Genomic DNA, 16,593 nt, shown 5'->3' on the forward strand with positions numbered 1-16,593 from the left:
TTCCATCCCCAGGAAGCAGCAAGTACAAAGGTCCCAAGACTGGGAAGAAAATAAACAGAAGGCCAGCATGGCTGGAGCCTGCTGAGTGTAAAAAGTAGGTAAGAGATGAGGTCAGAGCTGGGATAGGACTTGAATGGAAAGCAGGCTCCAGGGAGAGGGCTTTTAGTTGAGAGTGGGCTGTGCATAAGTAATTGAGAACAAGTCTCCAAATCTCCTTGGTTGAATCTAGAATGACCGCACCATCTACAAAGCCTGCTGCCTTCCCTTACCTCTGCCTCAGCCCTGGTTCTGGAGTTTTCTCCTGCAAGGAGTCCCAGTTTATGCAGACATTCAGCTGGGGAGGGGATCATGACTGAAGTCCAAAGTACAGACTAAGGAGTGATGCCAGCTATTGCCCCAGCAGCGGGGCCTATGATTTTGCATTCCCAAGATGCTTTCAGTACCTGGGACAGTCCTGGCAGAGAGCCAGGGAATTGAAGTTGGGGCAGAAGAAAAGTGAGGGCCAAAAGTCAGACTGTCTGGGAATTATCCAGATAACAAAACGGGACAAAGACATCACAAGAAAAGAAAACTTCAGATCACTATTTCTTATGAATATAGATGTAAAAATCCTCAACAAAATACTAGCAAACAAAATTCAGCAATATATAAAAATGATTTTATAAGTGGGATTTATCTCAAGAATGCAAGGTTGGTTTAACATCTGAAAATCAATTAATGTAATAAAGAATATTAGTAGAATAAAGAACAAAAACCCTCTGATCATCTCAATAGACACAGAAAATACATTTGACAAAATCCAACAACTTCGATTTTCTTTTTTTTTTTTAATTAATTTATTTTATTTTTGGCTGCATTGGGTCTTCATTGCTGTGTGAACGCTTTTCTCTGGTTGCAGTGAGCCGGGGCTACTCTTCATTGTGGTACACGGGCTTCTTATTGCGGTGGCTTCCCTTGTTGAGGAGCATGGGCTCTAGGCGTTCAGGCTTCAGTAGTTGTGGCACGCAGGCTCAGTAGTTGTGGCACACGGGCTTAGTTGCTCTGCGGCATGTGGTATCTTCCCGGACCAGAGCTCGAACCTGTGTACCCTGCGTTGGCAGGTGGATTCTTAACCACTGTGCCACCACGGAAGCCCAACAACTTTGATGTTTTAAAAAAGCTTAAGAAACTAGGAATAAGAGGGAACTTCCTTAACTTGCTAATTATCAAAGGGCATCTGTGAAAAAGTCACAGCTAACATCATACTTAAATGATGAAAGACTGGATGTTTTCCCCCTCAGATCAGGATGTCTTCTCCCATCACTCTATTTAACCCTGTAAGCAATAAAAAGAAACAAATGGCATCCAGACTGGAAAAGAAGAAGTAAACAATCTCATTTTACAGATGACATGATCCTGTATATAGAAAATCCTTAGGAATACACACACACACAAATATTAGAGCTAGTAAACTGGTTCAGCAAGGTTTCAGAAAACAAGAACAATGTACAAAAATCTATTGTATTTCTCATCACTAGCAATGAACAATCCAAAAACGAAAGAAAACAATTCCATTTACAATAGAAACAAAAGGAATAAAATACTTCTATATAAATTTAACAAAAGAAATGTAAGATTTATACACTGAACACTATAAAACACTGTTGAAAGAAATTAAAATCTAAATAAATTTAAAAACACCCCATGTTCACGGGTCAGAAGATTTAATATTGTCAAGATGACAGTACTCCTCAAATTGATCTACGGAGCCAATGCAATCCCTGTCAGAATCCCAGACAGCTTGCTTTTCTTTCTCTTTTTTGCAAAAGTTGACAAGCTGATCCTAAAATTCATATGGAAATGCAAGGGATCTAGAAAAACAAAACTAATCTTGAAATAGAAGAACAAGTTGGAAGACTCACAGGTCCTGATTTAAAATTTTACTACCAAGCTACAGTAAGCAAAACAATGTGATACTGGCATAAAGAAAGATATATACCCAGGGAATAAAATTGAGAGTCTGGAAATAAACCCTTATATTTACAGTTAGTTTATTTTCAACAATGAAGTCAAGACAATTCAGTGGAGAAAAAATAGTCTTTTCAGTAAATGGAGTTGGGACAACTGGATATCCACATGCAGAAGAATGAAGTTGGACCCTTACCTCAAACCATATACAAAAATTAACTCAAAAAATAAAAAATTAACTCAAAATGGATCAAAAATCTAAATGTAAGAGCTTTTAGCTATAAAAACATAGTTTATTTGAAAAAAACTTTTATGCATTTTAAACCTTTACATTTATAACTAAATTATAAACTTTGTAAATGTTTATAAAACCCTTGGATGAAAACATAGGCATAAATTTTCATGACCTTGTATTAGGAAATGGGTTATTAGATATGGCTCTCAAAGCACAAGCAAAAATAGACAAAAATAGACAAATTGGACATCATCAAAATTAAAAATGTTTGTGCTTTAAAGGGCACCATCAAGAAAGTAAAAATACAACCCACACAACGGGAGGGAATTTTTGCAAATCATAAGGAACTTGTATCTAGAATACATAAGTCTTACCACTCAACAGAATCAATCCAATTTAAAAAATGGGCAAAGGGGGACTTCCCTGGTGGTCCAGTGGCTAAGACTTGGTGCTCCCAATGCAGGGGGCCCGGGTTTGATCCCTGGTCGGGGAACTAGATCCCACATGCCACAGCTAAGAGTTTGCATGCTGCAACTAAAAGATCCTACGTGCCGCAACTAAGACCCAGCACAGCCAAATTAAAAAATAATAATAATAATGGGCAAGGGACTTGGAATAGATATTTATCCAAAGACGATATACAAATGGCCAATAAGCCCATGAAAAGATCCTCAACATCATTTGCCGCCAGGGAAATGTAAATCAAAACAACAAATTTACACCTACTAGGATGGCTGTAATAAAAAAGACAGATAATAAGAACTGTTGGTGAAGATGTGGAGAAACTGGAACATTCATACCCTGTTGGTGGGAATGTAAAATGGTGCAGCCACTTTGGCAAACAGTCTGACAGTTGCTCAAATGGTTAAACATAGAGTTAGCATATGACCCAGCAATTCCGCTCCTAGATATATACACAGAGAATTGAAAATTTGTCCACCCAAAAGTACAGGTACTTCCCTGGTGGCGTAGTGGTTAAGAATCCGCCTGCCAGTGCAGGGGACATGGGTTTGATCCCTGGTCTGGGAAGATCCCACATGCCACGGAGCAACTAAGCCCGTGCGCCACAACTACTGAGCCTGTGCTCTACAGCCCATGAGCCACAACTACCAAGCCCGCAAGCCACAACTACTGAGCCCGCATTCCACAACTACTGAAGCCTGCGCACCTAGAACCTGTGCTCCACAACAAAGAGAAGCCACCGCAATGAGAAGCCCGTGCACTGCAACAAAGAGTAGTCCCCGCTCACCACAACTAGAGAGAGCCCGTGCGCAGCAATGAAGACCCAGTGCAGCCAAAAATAATAAATAAAATAAAATAAGTAAATGTATTTTAAAAAAAGACAGGCTCACTTAGTTCATTTAAAAAAAAAACAACTTGTACATGAATGTTCACAGCAGCATTACTCACAATAGACAAAAGATGGAGACCCAAATGTCCATCAGCTGATGAAAGGATAAATAAAGGTAGCATAGCCATACAATGGAATATTATTTGACAATAAAAAAGAATGAAGAATTGATCAAACTACAACATGGATGAGCCTTGAGAACATCATGCCAAGTAAAAAATCCGTCACAAAAGACCACATATTGTATGACTCCATTTACATGAAATGTCCACAATAGGCAAACCTATAGAGACTGAAAGTAGATTAGCCATTGACGAGGGCTGAGGGAAAAGGGTTGGTGGGGGGAGGGGCTTGGATCAATAGGAAGTGACAGCTAATGGGTATGGAGTTTCTTTTGAGGGTATGAGAATATTCTAAAATCAGACTGTGATGGTCGCATAACCCTGTGAATATACCAAAAAAACACTGAATTGTACACTTCAGACAGGTTAATTGTATGGTATATGAATTATATTTTAATAATGCTGTTAATTTTTTGAAAGTCAGACTGTGTCCTCAGGGAGCAGGAACTAGGGTATGGGATACTGGGGGTGTCAGAGAAGAGGGACCAAGGGATGGGTGTGTTGTCTGGGCCCAGAAAGGGAGCAGGAGTTGTGGATCTGTTCTGAACATCCAGGGGACCCACTTCATCCTTCACTGTAGATAGATACCCAGGGATATCTGTTGATTAGTGTATATGGTATCTTTACACCTATTTTTAAAAGGTGCCTCCCCAAACCCCAAGATAAATCATCTTGCTCAAGGCCAAAACTCAAGTCAGTAGTAAACAAAAGTTCCCCTGCTTTCAATCCCTCAGTCCGGTGTCTGTTTCTTTCCTGCTCTGGATATGGTTCTGGGCAGTGAGTGTCCTTGGTCAAACTGGTGCCCTCTTTCTGCAGCCATGACACTGATCCCTGCTGTTGCCATGTGGCCCCCTTGTTCTGCTGTGGAGAACAGGAATGAGGGCCTGGGCATGACAACACTGAGTGAGGCCCCTGACACCAAGGGGATACCTAGTACTTCTGCTCCAGGTGCTACCTGGTGTACCAGTCCTGGGCTACAGCCAGCTGCTGCCTAGTCCCCATGACTGGCAGTGGCACACCGGGCACTTCCTAAGGCTGCCAACGTGGTGGCCCCCAAGTCTACAGAAAACAGCATAGAAAGAAGGATCTGGTTCACTCTGACCTTTGGCTTTGTTTTGGCTTATAAATGCAGAAGGCCCTGGTGGTTAGAATTTATAGTCCAGAATCAGTTCTTGATTATCTTTCTAGAAATATTCTATAGGAATTTGAGCACTTATGTGTAATTCGGCCCAAATGGGAGCATACTAACCACACTGCTTTGTACTTCACTATTTTACACTTGACATATTTTTTGAATATTGCTCAACAACATAGATTAATAAGCCTCATTTTTTTAAACATTTAAAAAATTTTTATTTACTTATTTTTGTGTGTGTTGGGTCTTCATTGCTGCCTGCGGGCTTTCTTTAGTTGCGGCGAGCAGGGGCTACTCTTTGCTGCGGTGCGTGAGCTTCTCATTGCGGTGGCTTTTCTTGCTGCGGAGCACTGGCTCTAGGCACGCGGGCTTCAGTAGTTGTGGCACATGGGCTCAGTAGTTGTGGCGCATAGGCTTAGTTGCTCTGTCGCATGTGGTATCTTCCCAGACCAGGGATCAAACCCGTGTCCCCTGCATTGGCAGGTGGATTCTTAACAACTGCGCCGCCAGGAAGTCCTGATAAGCCTCATTTTTTTTTTTTTTTTGAGCTTTGTGTTTTTCTTTCTCTTGGCTTTTTTTTTTAAACATCTTTATTGGTTTACAGTGGTGTGTTTGTTTCTGCCTTATAAAAAAGTGAATCAGCTATACATATACATATATCCCCATATGTCCTCCCTCTTGTGTCTCCCTCCCACCCTCCCTATCCCACCCCTCTAGTTGGTCACAAAGCACCGAGCTGATCTCCCTGTGCTGTGCGGCTGCTTCCCACTACTGATAAGCCTCATTTTTAAAAAAACTGTTGCATAATATATCTTACAGAGGCCTTATATAGTTAGTCCTTTGCTAATGGACATATAGGGTGTTCCCAGTTATCACAAATTTTGCTGCACCAAAGAATCTTTCATCTTCAGTTTTGCCACAGAACTGGAAAAGGAAATCTGTGATGTAAATTCTTTGAGGTGTACTTGCTGAGAGTATATGCATTTAACCTTTTTTAAAAAAATGTGTTTGTTTGCTTTTTTCCCCTCTTCCAGTTTTGAGACGTGACATACAGTACTGTATGTTTAAGGCGTACAGCATAATGATTACATACATCATGAAGTATTTAACTTTTGATAAACATCAAATCATCTTCCCAGTTTACACTAAATGTGGCGCCTCGTTTTTGTTTTTCCATTTTTGGTTCTTTGCAAAATTACTTTAAAAGTTATGTAGCCTTCCAGAGTACAGCTATAACTATCAAATTATTTAACAGCCTACATTTCTCCCGATTTGAATAATCATATTTATCATAAACTACATTCCCAGAAATAGGGCTGCTTTTGAACCCTCTCCCCCACTCTATTAATTTATTCTTATGTCAGTAATCTCCTGTTTTTATTCCAGTGCTTTGGTGTTTGATTATCTAGCGTGTCAAATACATCATTTCCACTGTTTTTTTGTTTTTGTTTTGAGCAACACAGCATGCAGGATCTTAGTTCCCTGACCAAGGATCGAACCCTTGCCCCCTGCAGTGGAAGCACGGAGTTTTAACCACTGGACCGCCAGGGAAGTCCTGACAGCTTCACTGTTGTTGGTTTTTTAAAAATATTTATTAATTTATGTATTTGGCTGTGCTGGGTCTTAGCTGCGGCATGCGGGCTCTTAGCTGCGGCATATGGGATCTAGTTCCCTGACCAGGGATCGAACCTGGGCCCCCTGCATTGAGAGCACGGAGTCTTAACCATTGGACCACCAGGGAAGTCCCCTCCACTGTTTTTACATATATATATTGCACAGGAATTTAGGATTTTCAAGTTTTGTTAAAAAATTCTTTTGGATGGCAATGAACTTAAGGATTAAACTGGAGAATCAACATCTTTTAATAATAACTTTCCACTCAGGTACATGGTATATCTCCATTTAATTAGGTCTTATATCCTTCAGGACAAAGATACTATTTTCTTCATACAGGGTTTGCATGTTTTTTGTGAGATTTACTCCTTTGTAGTTTATGGGTTTTGTTGTTATTGTGAATGGGACCCCAAGTGTATTTTCTAATTTGTTATTGCAATTTGTGGGAAATATACTAACTTTGGGCCTCAGTTTATTATCTGCAAAAAGACAGAAGTAGAGCTACTCAGTAACAGGTCAAGTAAGTGTGGGCTAAACAAAGCAAAATAGATTTGTTCATTGCAGGACTTATCGATGACTTTAACATACTTTGATCACCAAGAATCCCCAATAAGGGTACAGGAATTTCCTGTACTTACTTGACCGTGGAACCCTTTGTCACAAGACATTCTGAAACGTAGAGAAAACAGTGCACCCAAAGACCCTTCTAGTTTCTAATTTGTCAATCCAGGGATCTCCACTGAACCTTATCTGATGCCCAAATTCCCATTACTTACCCCCGACCAGAACACAGAAGACAACCCAGTGTCAAAGCGAATGCTTTAATGAGTGGTGCTCGGAGGGAGCCATGTCTCTCAGAGGCTGCTGCCAGCCTCCACTGTCCCCAGCTCTTTGTCAGGAAGGTGAGCTAGCTGCCTGGGATGAAGGGATGGATCTGGAGTCTAAGAGTGAGCTGAGGCAAAGGGAGGTTCAGGAAGCACCCTGTAGGGGCGGAGCTCCCAGGAGTGTGGCAGAGGGGGCCTGGGACTCAGGCTGGCCCCTCTTCAGGCATTCCTAGCAAAGCCACGAGGGGCTCGAGGGGCGTGGGGGTCCCGATGGGCACAGGGTGGGTACGTTCGTGCTTGCGCAGGTCGCTGGCACTCAAGAAGGCCTTGGGGCAGTGCGGGCAGGTGTAGGGGCGCACAGAGCTGTGGGTGCGGCTGTGCTTGCGCAGCCCAGCCCGGTCTGAGAAGCTCTTGCCGCACTGGGTGCAGGGGAAGGGCCGGAGCTCTGGGTGCGAGCGCTCGTGCCGTCGCAGCAACGTCAGCGTGGAGAACGTCTCCTTGCACTCCCGGCATACAAACTGTGGTGGTTTCTCGTCCACCTCCTCACCCCCCACTTCGCCTGCCCCCCCCAAGGGACCAGGAGCCTCCCCAACCCCAGCATCTTGGCACTCCACGTGCTCCACCGTCATGCCCACCACTTGCCACTGGGTGGCCATCACACCACCCGATTCCGGAGGCAGCCCCAGCAGCCCTGCTGCAGGGTCCCCGAGCCCAGCCCCTGCTGCCGGGGCTGCTGAGCCCTCGCCTGCCACGCTGACCGGCAGCGCCAGCCCCACCACCAGCTCCTGCTGCGGGGGAGGCCCTGCGGCCTCGCTACTGCGATGGGTCCGCTCGTGCTTCCTCAGGCTTGACGAGACCACGAAGGACTTTCCGCACGCGTTGCAGTGGAAGGGGCGCTCACCCGAGTGCACCCGGCTGTGCTTAGTGAGGCTGGCCCGCTCGGCGAAGGCTCGGCCGCACTCCTCGCAGCGGAAGGGCCGCTGGCCGGAGTGCACCAGCGCGTGCCGCTTGAGGTCCCAGGACGCGACGAAGGTCTTGTCACACTGCAGGCACTTGAACGGCCGGTCGCCTGTGTGCACCCGCCGATGCATGGCCAGGTCGGCCGGCTGCCGGAAGTCCTTGCCACACTTCTCGCAGCGGTAGGGCTTCACACCCTCGTGCGCCCGCTGGTGGCGCCGGAAGCTCGAGGGGTCGGAGAACATGCGGCCGCAGCGGGGGCAGAGGAAGGGCTTCTCGCCAGAGTGCGTGCGCTCGTGGCTCTGGTAGGAGCTGAGCTGCGTGAAGCCCTTGCCACAGGCCGGGCAGCGGTAGGGCTTTTGCGCCGCATGGATGCGCTGGTGGCACGTGAGCGAGGACGAGCGGGAGAAGCTCTTCCCGCACTCTGAGCAGAGGAAGGGGCGCTCGCCAGTGTGGGACCTGTGGGAGTGGAGAGGCCCGGAGTGAAGGTGGCAGCCCATCGCCCGACCCCCGCCGCCTGTCTGTACTGTACGTTAGGGCCCCCTAACATCGCTGGGGCCTTGGCCCAATCCCCTAAGGGCCACAGGTCTGTACCTCAGAGTAAGAAACTTTCAGGCTGGGTGTCTAGGTGTTCTAGATCCATCTCTGCACTCAACAGACCCGGCCCCCACTCGTACCTCCTGGGCAGCAGCCCAACTTCAAGCCCCACCCCCTTCCTAGTCCAGGAACCCAGGCCAATCAGACCCCAGTTTCACCCTCTGCCCCCATAGCTCTGCCTCACTCACTTTCCCATTGGTTCCTTCCGATCTTTGGGACTCAACGCCTTCACGCTATTGGTGCGCTCTTCCCAACCCCTTCAGCTGCCCCCCACCCAGCCCAGCGCCCTCACCGCTCGTGGTTACGGAGGTCCTTGAGTTCAGCATAGGCCTTGCCGCAGCGCTCGCAGCTGTAGGGCCGCAGGCCTGCATGCGTGCGCCGGTGCTTGCGGAACACCGAGGGGTCAGCGAAGCTCTTGCCACAGTCGGCGCAGGCGTAGGGCCTCTCGCCGGTGTGACCGCGCTGGTGGATCTTGAGCTTGGAGAGCGCGCCATAAGCCTTGGGGCAGTGCGCGCAGCGGAAGGGCAACTCGCCGGCGTGCGAGGCCAGGTGCACGCGCAGGCACACGGGCTGCATGAAGCGGCGACCGCACTCGGGGCAAGGGAAGGGCTTCTCGCCCGTGTGGCTGCGCCCGTGACTGCGCAGCTCTGGTGCCGTTTTGTAGGCCTTGGGGCACAGCGGGCACGCATACGGCCGAGGCTTCGCCGCTGCACCTGACACCTTGTCCCCGCTGGCATCCTCCGTTTTGGGGTCTGTCTCTGGCTTCAGCTTTGCCTCGGCCACCTCCTCTGTGCAGTCTGCAGGCCCATGTGTGGCAGCATGGCGTGCTGCCCGGGGTGCATTTGGAAACGTCTTGGTACAGGACAGGCACTTATAGCGACGGCCAGAGCGCTTGTAGCCAGGGGCTGGGGACCTCTCCTCCGATGACTCTACCTCCATGGCCTGGATGGGCGGGGCTTCTCTGCAAGAGAGGCAAAGTTAGAAGCCACACCCCTTTCCAATTCTCCAAGGCCTGTCTCCTCACCAAAGCCCTCTGAGGCCTCAGAAGGAACTCTATCTTATCTGCATTTCCCACCTGGGATGCACATCCTTCCTCGCAAACATTCCTGTCTCTCTGCGCTCAAGTTTCCTCTCTGGTCTGTTCACTGATGAAAGGAGCTGGACCAGGTGACCTCAGAGGAACTAAGAGAGGCCGGGATCATCGAAATGCCCACCTGCACTTCCCTCCCCAGCCTCTGGGCTTCTCCAAACCCTGTGGCATTCCCAGAAGGCCCAGGCTCTGTCCATCTCACCATCTTCCTTCTACAGCTCAGAATCCAAGCCCTGTGCAAGGCTGCAGACACGGAGGCTACCTAGATGTGGGTCTGGCCTGAAGGTCTCCAAGTGCTCAGGAAAGACAGAGGTAGGTCCAGAAGAAGGCAGAGCCAGTGGGCTAAATGTGGTCATTGGCACCATCTGTCTGGAAGGGACAGGTCCCCAGCGTATGTATTTTGTCTTTCCCCTCTGGTTGGTTAGCTTTCAGAGGCAGCAACTGTTCACACAGAATTCTGGCCTTGCACAGCTGTAAGGTACTCCACCCCAGATAGGAAACCTGGTCCACCCTCTGCTCTGGAATGGGTCTTTGGTTCTTGCTCCCGTAACTCTGGTAATGGGAAGTTCAATTACTCTCAAAGCAGCTTGAGCCATTGCTAGCAGAAGTTAGAGGTCTCTGTCTCATACTCAATGTATCTGCTCTGGCCTGGCCTCCTGGGACACCCACTCTAGCTATGGCCCCTTCTTTCTCTGTTCAGAGCCCAGACAGCCTCCGCCCAGCTGCTCCCGCAGATCATGGCTGGGAGGAAATAGGATTAACAGCTGCATTAGTCTTAACACCAGCTCATCCTCCCTGGGGGATAAAGGGAAGAGGATTACATCAGATCCACTTAAGGTGCAGCAGCTGCTGGGGCAGCCAGGGTGGGGGAAGGACAATGTTATAGAGAGGGGAGGGGAGCCAGGTGTGTCCAAAGGATGGGCTGGGAGGTAGGAGGTTGGGATTCTAGCACTCCTTTCTAGGCCTGTTTCCTCATCTGTATACCTCAGGGGTTGGTGTCTTCTAAGTTATGACCCAGGGAGGATGCAGGAGTCCCCGGGTGATTGGCAAGGGCTGCATCTTTAGAATCAGCACCCTTCTGCCTGGCGGCCCTGCCTCAGTCTCCCACCCCTACACACACAATCTAGTGTGCACAGGCAGCCGGAGTCTTCTCCCTAAGGTACCATGTGATGCTCTGTCCCCTGCTCAAGAATTTTTCATGGCTTCCATCACACCATGCAAGTTCCCAAGTCCTTCCTGGCTGTTATGAATCCTACCAATCCTTCCTTTGAGCCTTACTTCCCGGGCTTCCCTGGTGGCGCAGTGGTTGAGAGTCTGCCTGCCGATGCAAGGGACACGGGTTCGTGCCCCGGTCCGGGAAGATCCCGCATGCTGTGGAGCGGCTAGGCCCATGAGCCATGGCCGCTAAGCCTGTGCGTCCGGAGCCTGTGCTCCGCAACAGGAGAGGCCACAATAGTGAGAGGCCCGCGTACAGCAAAAAAAAAAAAAAGAAGAGCCTTACTTCCCAAAGGAAGGTCTTCCTGCATCTCCCCTTTGGTTTCTGCCCTACATCCCACACAGCTCTGTTCCACCCTCAGCTTGGTTTTTTCACTTTTCCCATTAAATCCTAGGGCTGGAAGGTGAGTTAAAGGGCTTGAGGCCCAGCCTTCCCCAGGGCTTGAATTCCGCCTAGTTTCTAGGGAATCTGCCTATCCTTGGATGAGGCCCTCACTACCTCCTTTCTAGATCATCTCTGGACAGTCTGATAAAGTTTCTCCTTAATAAAAACGATAGCCTGGGACTTCCCTGGTGGCTCAGTGGATAAGACTCCATGCTCCCAATGGAGGGGGCCCGGGTTCCATCCCTCGTCAGGGAACTAGATCCCACATGCATGCCACAATTTAGAGTTCGCATGCCACAACTAAGGACCCCGGGAGCTATAACTAAGGAGCCTGCCTGCCACAACTAAGACCTGGTGCAACCAAATAAATAAGTAAACATTAAAAAAAAAAAGAAAATGATAGCTCACATTTACCGGGCACTTGCTAAACAGCAGACAACATCCTAACCTTTTTACATGTATTAACTTACTTGCACTTCATGTCAGCACCATGAAAAACGTTCTGTTATTACCCCCTTTCACAGATAAGGGAACTGAGGCCCAGAGAAACAATTTAGCATTGTCGTTAAGTGCAGTCTCCGAAGCCAAACTGCATGGCTTCGAATCTTACCTTCCTCACTTCCTAGCTGTGACCTTGTGCAATTTACTTCATGCCATAGGACCTCAGTTTTCTTATCTGAAAAAAGGGAGGTAATAACACTACTTACCTCACAGGGTTGGGCGAGGGCTGAATGAGGTAAGAATAATTACTGCCCTCAATTACTGAATCTTCTCAGAGCCAGACACCTTGCTGAGTGTGCAACCTTATTTAATTCTCTCATAGCTTCCTGAGATAGGGATTACTGTCCTCATTTTACAGACTAATAAACTGAGGTTCTGAGAAGGTTAGTGATTAACCCATGGTCACATACCTAGTAACTCGTGCAGCTGAGACTTGAATCCAGGTGTTTAATTCGCCTTGAGTAGTTGGGCCCTCCCAGGCTTATCTGCTACCTGGGCCAGCCCCACGATGACCAGAACCCTGAGCTCAGGTTACACCTTGGTCTCCTGTCATTCCTGTAGAAGTCCCTGGAGACCAGAGCCAGCACCCTTTATGTTTCTGTTTCCCTCTCAGAGGGCTGGAACCGTGGGTTCCAAGCTCTGGGCCTCAGTCTTCCCATCTGTGAGCCAGAAACCAGGTAGCTGGAGGGGTAAATCCCTTCTCCTAAGGCACTTCCCAGGGGAAATAGTAGGGGCGTGCCAGGCACAAGCTCCATAAAGAACGAAGGGTCAGGTAGGCTAGGCCCCTGTCTAAAGCCCCTCCGTTGGGAATTCCCTGGTGGTCCAGTGGTTAAGAATCTGTCTTCCAAAGCAGGGGACGTGTGTTTGACTCCTAGTCGGGGAAGTAAGATCCCACATGCCACGGGGCAACTAAGCCCACGTATCACAACTAGAGAAGCCTGCACGCCGCAACAAAGACCCAGTGCAACCAAAAAAGTAAATATTAAAAAAAACAAAAACCCATCATCAGGGGCTTCCCTGGTGGCGCAGTGGTTGAGAGTCTGCCTGCCGATGCAGGGGATGTGGGTTCGTGCCCCCGTCTGGGAAGATCCCACATGCCGCGGAGCGGCTGGGCCGGTGAGCCATGGCCGCTGAGCCTGCGCGTCGCGTCCGGAGCCTGTGCTCCGCAACGGGAGAGGACACAACAGTGAGACGCCCGCGTACCGCAAAAAAAAAAAAAAAAAAAAAACCATCATCAGCTCTTCACTTCCCTGTTCACGGAGGACTCTTCCACCCACCACTCCCTAGAGTGATTCTGTGAACTCCCTGCATGAAAATAATCATGCAGGGAGCATGGGGTAGGACTCAGAAATCTATTCTAAACATGCTTTCTGGGTCATTCCAACTAACACTTATTTAAGAACCTTAGGTTTTCAGAAGCTTCTAGGAGAGAGGCATTTTTAATACACCTCTTTTTCAGATGTGGAGATTAAGGCCCCCGTAAGGGAAAAAACTTACATAAGGACACACAGCTAGTCAAGGAGCCCAGACTCAAACACGAGTCTTCAGGTCCCTGGGCTGGGCTCTTTCTCTACCAGTCTTCATTTACTTAAGGTTTATTAGCCAAATCATGAGACTTTCCACCGCTCCCAGGACAAAGACCAATATCTTTTCCATGGCAAGCAAGGCCCTGAACTATCTAACTCCTGCCTATCCCATCTCCCACTCCTCTCCCCTTGGCTCACTAGGCTCTACCCACACAGGCTCCCCCTTTTTCCCCTCAAAGACTTAAATTCCTTCCCATCTCAGGGACTCTACACTAGTAGTTTCCTCTGCTAGAAACATTATTTCCAAGGGTCTTTGTGTAGCTATCTCTTTGATTCCATTTGGGTCTCAGCTCCCTGTCACCTCCTTAAAGAGGGCTTTCCTGACCACCTTTCTTACTGCTATCTGCACCCCTGCTAATCACTCTCTATCCCCCTCCTGTTTAATTTCCTTCATGTTGCTCATCTGGATGACACTCCTTGCAAATTTACCACGGACCAGGTATGATTCTAAGCATTTTATGTGTGCTACTCAAGCTAAGCCTCACGATGGCCTAGGAGTTTGTTATGGATGAATGTGCGCATGCATGGAAGCAAGGCCATGTGAGAACTTAAGACAGGAGGTGGCCACATACGATCCAAGAAAGGAGCCTTCACCAGGAACTGAATTGGCCAGCACCTTGACCTTGGACACCTCAACCTCCAGAACGGTGAGAAATAAATTTCTGTTGTGCCCCCCAGTCTGTTATTTTTGTTGTTGTTGTTATGGTAGCCTAAACAGACTAAGTTAAATAGTATTATTTTCCCCCCATTTTTCAGACAAGGAGACTGAGGCACACAGAAGTGAAGAAACTAGTCATAGTCACAGCCAATACTCAAAGCCAGGTGGTCTCTGCCTCCCAAACTTCTGCCCTCTGTCCCCTGCTTATTGCTTTGCTAGCACTTATACATTGTATGGTTCAGTTAATTCTCTGTCTCCAGCTTGAGAGTCTAGGCTGGCAAAGAGCCAGGAACCTTTATTATTCTGTATCCTCTACACATAGAACCATGCTTGGTGCCCAAAACAAACTGAACAAATCAACCTCCGAGGCGGTATTTGAACCCAGGTCTATAGCCTCTGCCTCCTCCATAGTAGGAGTTTGTAAGAATGTCGGTCAACAACTATTTAGTAACTGAATTTCTCTGCTTTTCCAAGTTCACAGGGTCCAAATATCGCCCCCAGTACCCCACAGTGGATTCATTGCTCTGGTGAGGGAGGCTTGTCTTTGTCTTTGTTTACTACTGAATTTAGGGGGCGGGACACGTCCTGCTGTATGAACAGGCTCTAAATGCCAGGGATGCAGAGATTTAATTCCCAGAGTTTAGAACCCTGCGGGCAGTGATGAGGTGAAAAGCCACTTTTTATCCTCTCTGCACCTCAGTCTCCCCACCTCTAAACAAGTAGTTACCAATAGGCCTCACAGGCCATGAGAGATCCGGTGAGACGGCAGATGGGGAACTGTGAACCATGCAGAGATAAGAACTAATCATCTCCTAGGCATCCAATCTGGTCAGTCCACAATCTAATCCCAACCCACTTTTCCAGCCTCACCTCCAGGGGCACTGTGCCCCTCCCGACAGCGACCTTAGCTCCAGCCACAATTCTCAAACTTCACCACCTAAATACATCTCCATATGCAGTTCCCTCTGCCTTCTCCCGTGGGAAAACTCTTTTGCATCTTTCAAATACCTGCTTCCCCAGTGCCCTCAGGAATACTTAATAAGACTATAGAGGTAAGAGCGCCATGGCTCTCTGGGCCTCAGTTTTCTCATCAGTAAAATGAGGTTTCTGAGGCATGTGGGAGTTTTAAGGTCGTTAAGAGCCGAGAGCTGCGGAAACCTTGTGCATTCTCGCTCCCTGCAACTGTCTACGTGTCGGGCCCCCGGCAGACAGACAGCCCCGCAGGGCAGGGCCCTGGGCTGCCTCTTCTCAGGAAAAGCCCTGGGAAAACGAGGAATCGGAGAACGCGGCAAGAAGGAGTGAACGAAGGATGACAGAATGAACAAATGAATGGACCAAAGGCCATACTTTGGACAAAGGCCGGCAAGATGGCGTTCTCTAGGACCGCGGGAGGGGCGGCCAGGACCTCGACCGGGGAGGGGGGCCGCCGGCTCCGGGGACCGTGCTTGACGGGCCGCACGCCTGGGACAAAAGCCCGCAACATGGCGGGCTCTAGGACCCTCGTGTGCGCACGGCGCAAGGCGGGCAGCCATGCCGCCCTAGCCCAGGCGTCTGCTGCAGCCGGTCCGCCGGGACAGCCGGCGGGTTCTAGGACCCGCTGGGCCCAGAGCCCGCCCGCCCGCGCCCTCCCGGGGCCGCACTCCTCCCGCCCCGCCCGCGCCGCTCGCGCCAGGCCAACCCCATCTGCCCTCTGCACCCACAGGGAAACTGAGGCCCGCTCGGATTGCGTCCGCAGTGGGACTGCTCGGGGGTCCCTGCGGCTTCCCGCCGGCATTTCCTACCTGAACAGACTGGGGCTGGCTCTGTGGCGTCAACGGCAGCTCCTCTCACCGACGGAGCCCGGGACACAGCCAGGGCGCGGCAGGCGCTAGGACCCAGCTTGGGGGGGTGGAGGGGGAGGGACGGGAGGCGGGGCCGGCGAGCGGAAGTGGAAGGGAGCTTTTCCCGCTAGGGAGGAAGGCAAAGTTTATCCGAACACCCCCCCAGCCGAAGGTGGCGGAGAAACACCTTGCAGGGGGTCTCTGTGGGTGCTAATGACAGAGGACACCGGAATAGGTTTACGGGATGCACCGGCTATTGCTAGCCTGGGGATAGATCACCGTGAACTAGAAGGTGGGAGGACAGAAAGGCCATGCCCAAGATTTGTAGTACCTAAATCCGCTTATATTCCACAACATTTCCCTTAATAGCAAGGAGTAAATGACGCTCCCTTCATCTGTCTTTAGAAGTTTTACAAGAAGCCCCAGGAAAAGTGTCGCCAAAATACTGAGGCCAGGGCTGCAGAACCCTTTTTATCCTCTTCTGCGCTCACCCAATATGCACCGTAACGATTTTAGCGGCTCTTCCCGGAAGTGTGGCTAAGATTAGTGCAGAACG

The 16,593-nt window shown here is 49.2% G+C and overlaps 1 protein-coding gene across 1 annotated transcript; it reads right to left on the bottom strand.

Moving 5' to 3' along the window:
• Positions 1 to 6,717: 6,717 nt before the first annotated feature.
• On the bottom strand, positions 6,718 to 16,087 carry ZNF668 (zinc finger protein 668). Its single transcript, XM_060032122.1, has 3 exons — positions 15,999 to 16,087; positions 9,075 to 9,743; positions 6,718 to 8,644 (listed from the first exon to the last, which is right to left on the bottom strand). The coding sequence occupies exons 2-3, from the start codon at positions 9,719 to 9,721 to the stop codon at positions 7,432 to 7,434; spliced, it is 1,860 nt and encodes a 619-aa protein (XP_059888105.1). The 5' UTR covers positions 9,722 to 9,743; positions 15,999 to 16,087; the 3' UTR covers positions 6,718 to 7,431.
• Between the last annotated feature and the right edge of the window lie 506 nt (positions 16,088 to 16,593).

Source organism: Delphinus delphis, chromosome 15 (assembly GCF_949987515.2).
Source record: "Delphinus delphis chromosome 15, mDelDel1.2, whole genome shotgun sequence".
Classification (NCBI taxonomy): domain Eukaryota; kingdom Metazoa; phylum Chordata; class Mammalia; order Artiodactyla; family Delphinidae; genus Delphinus; species Delphinus delphis.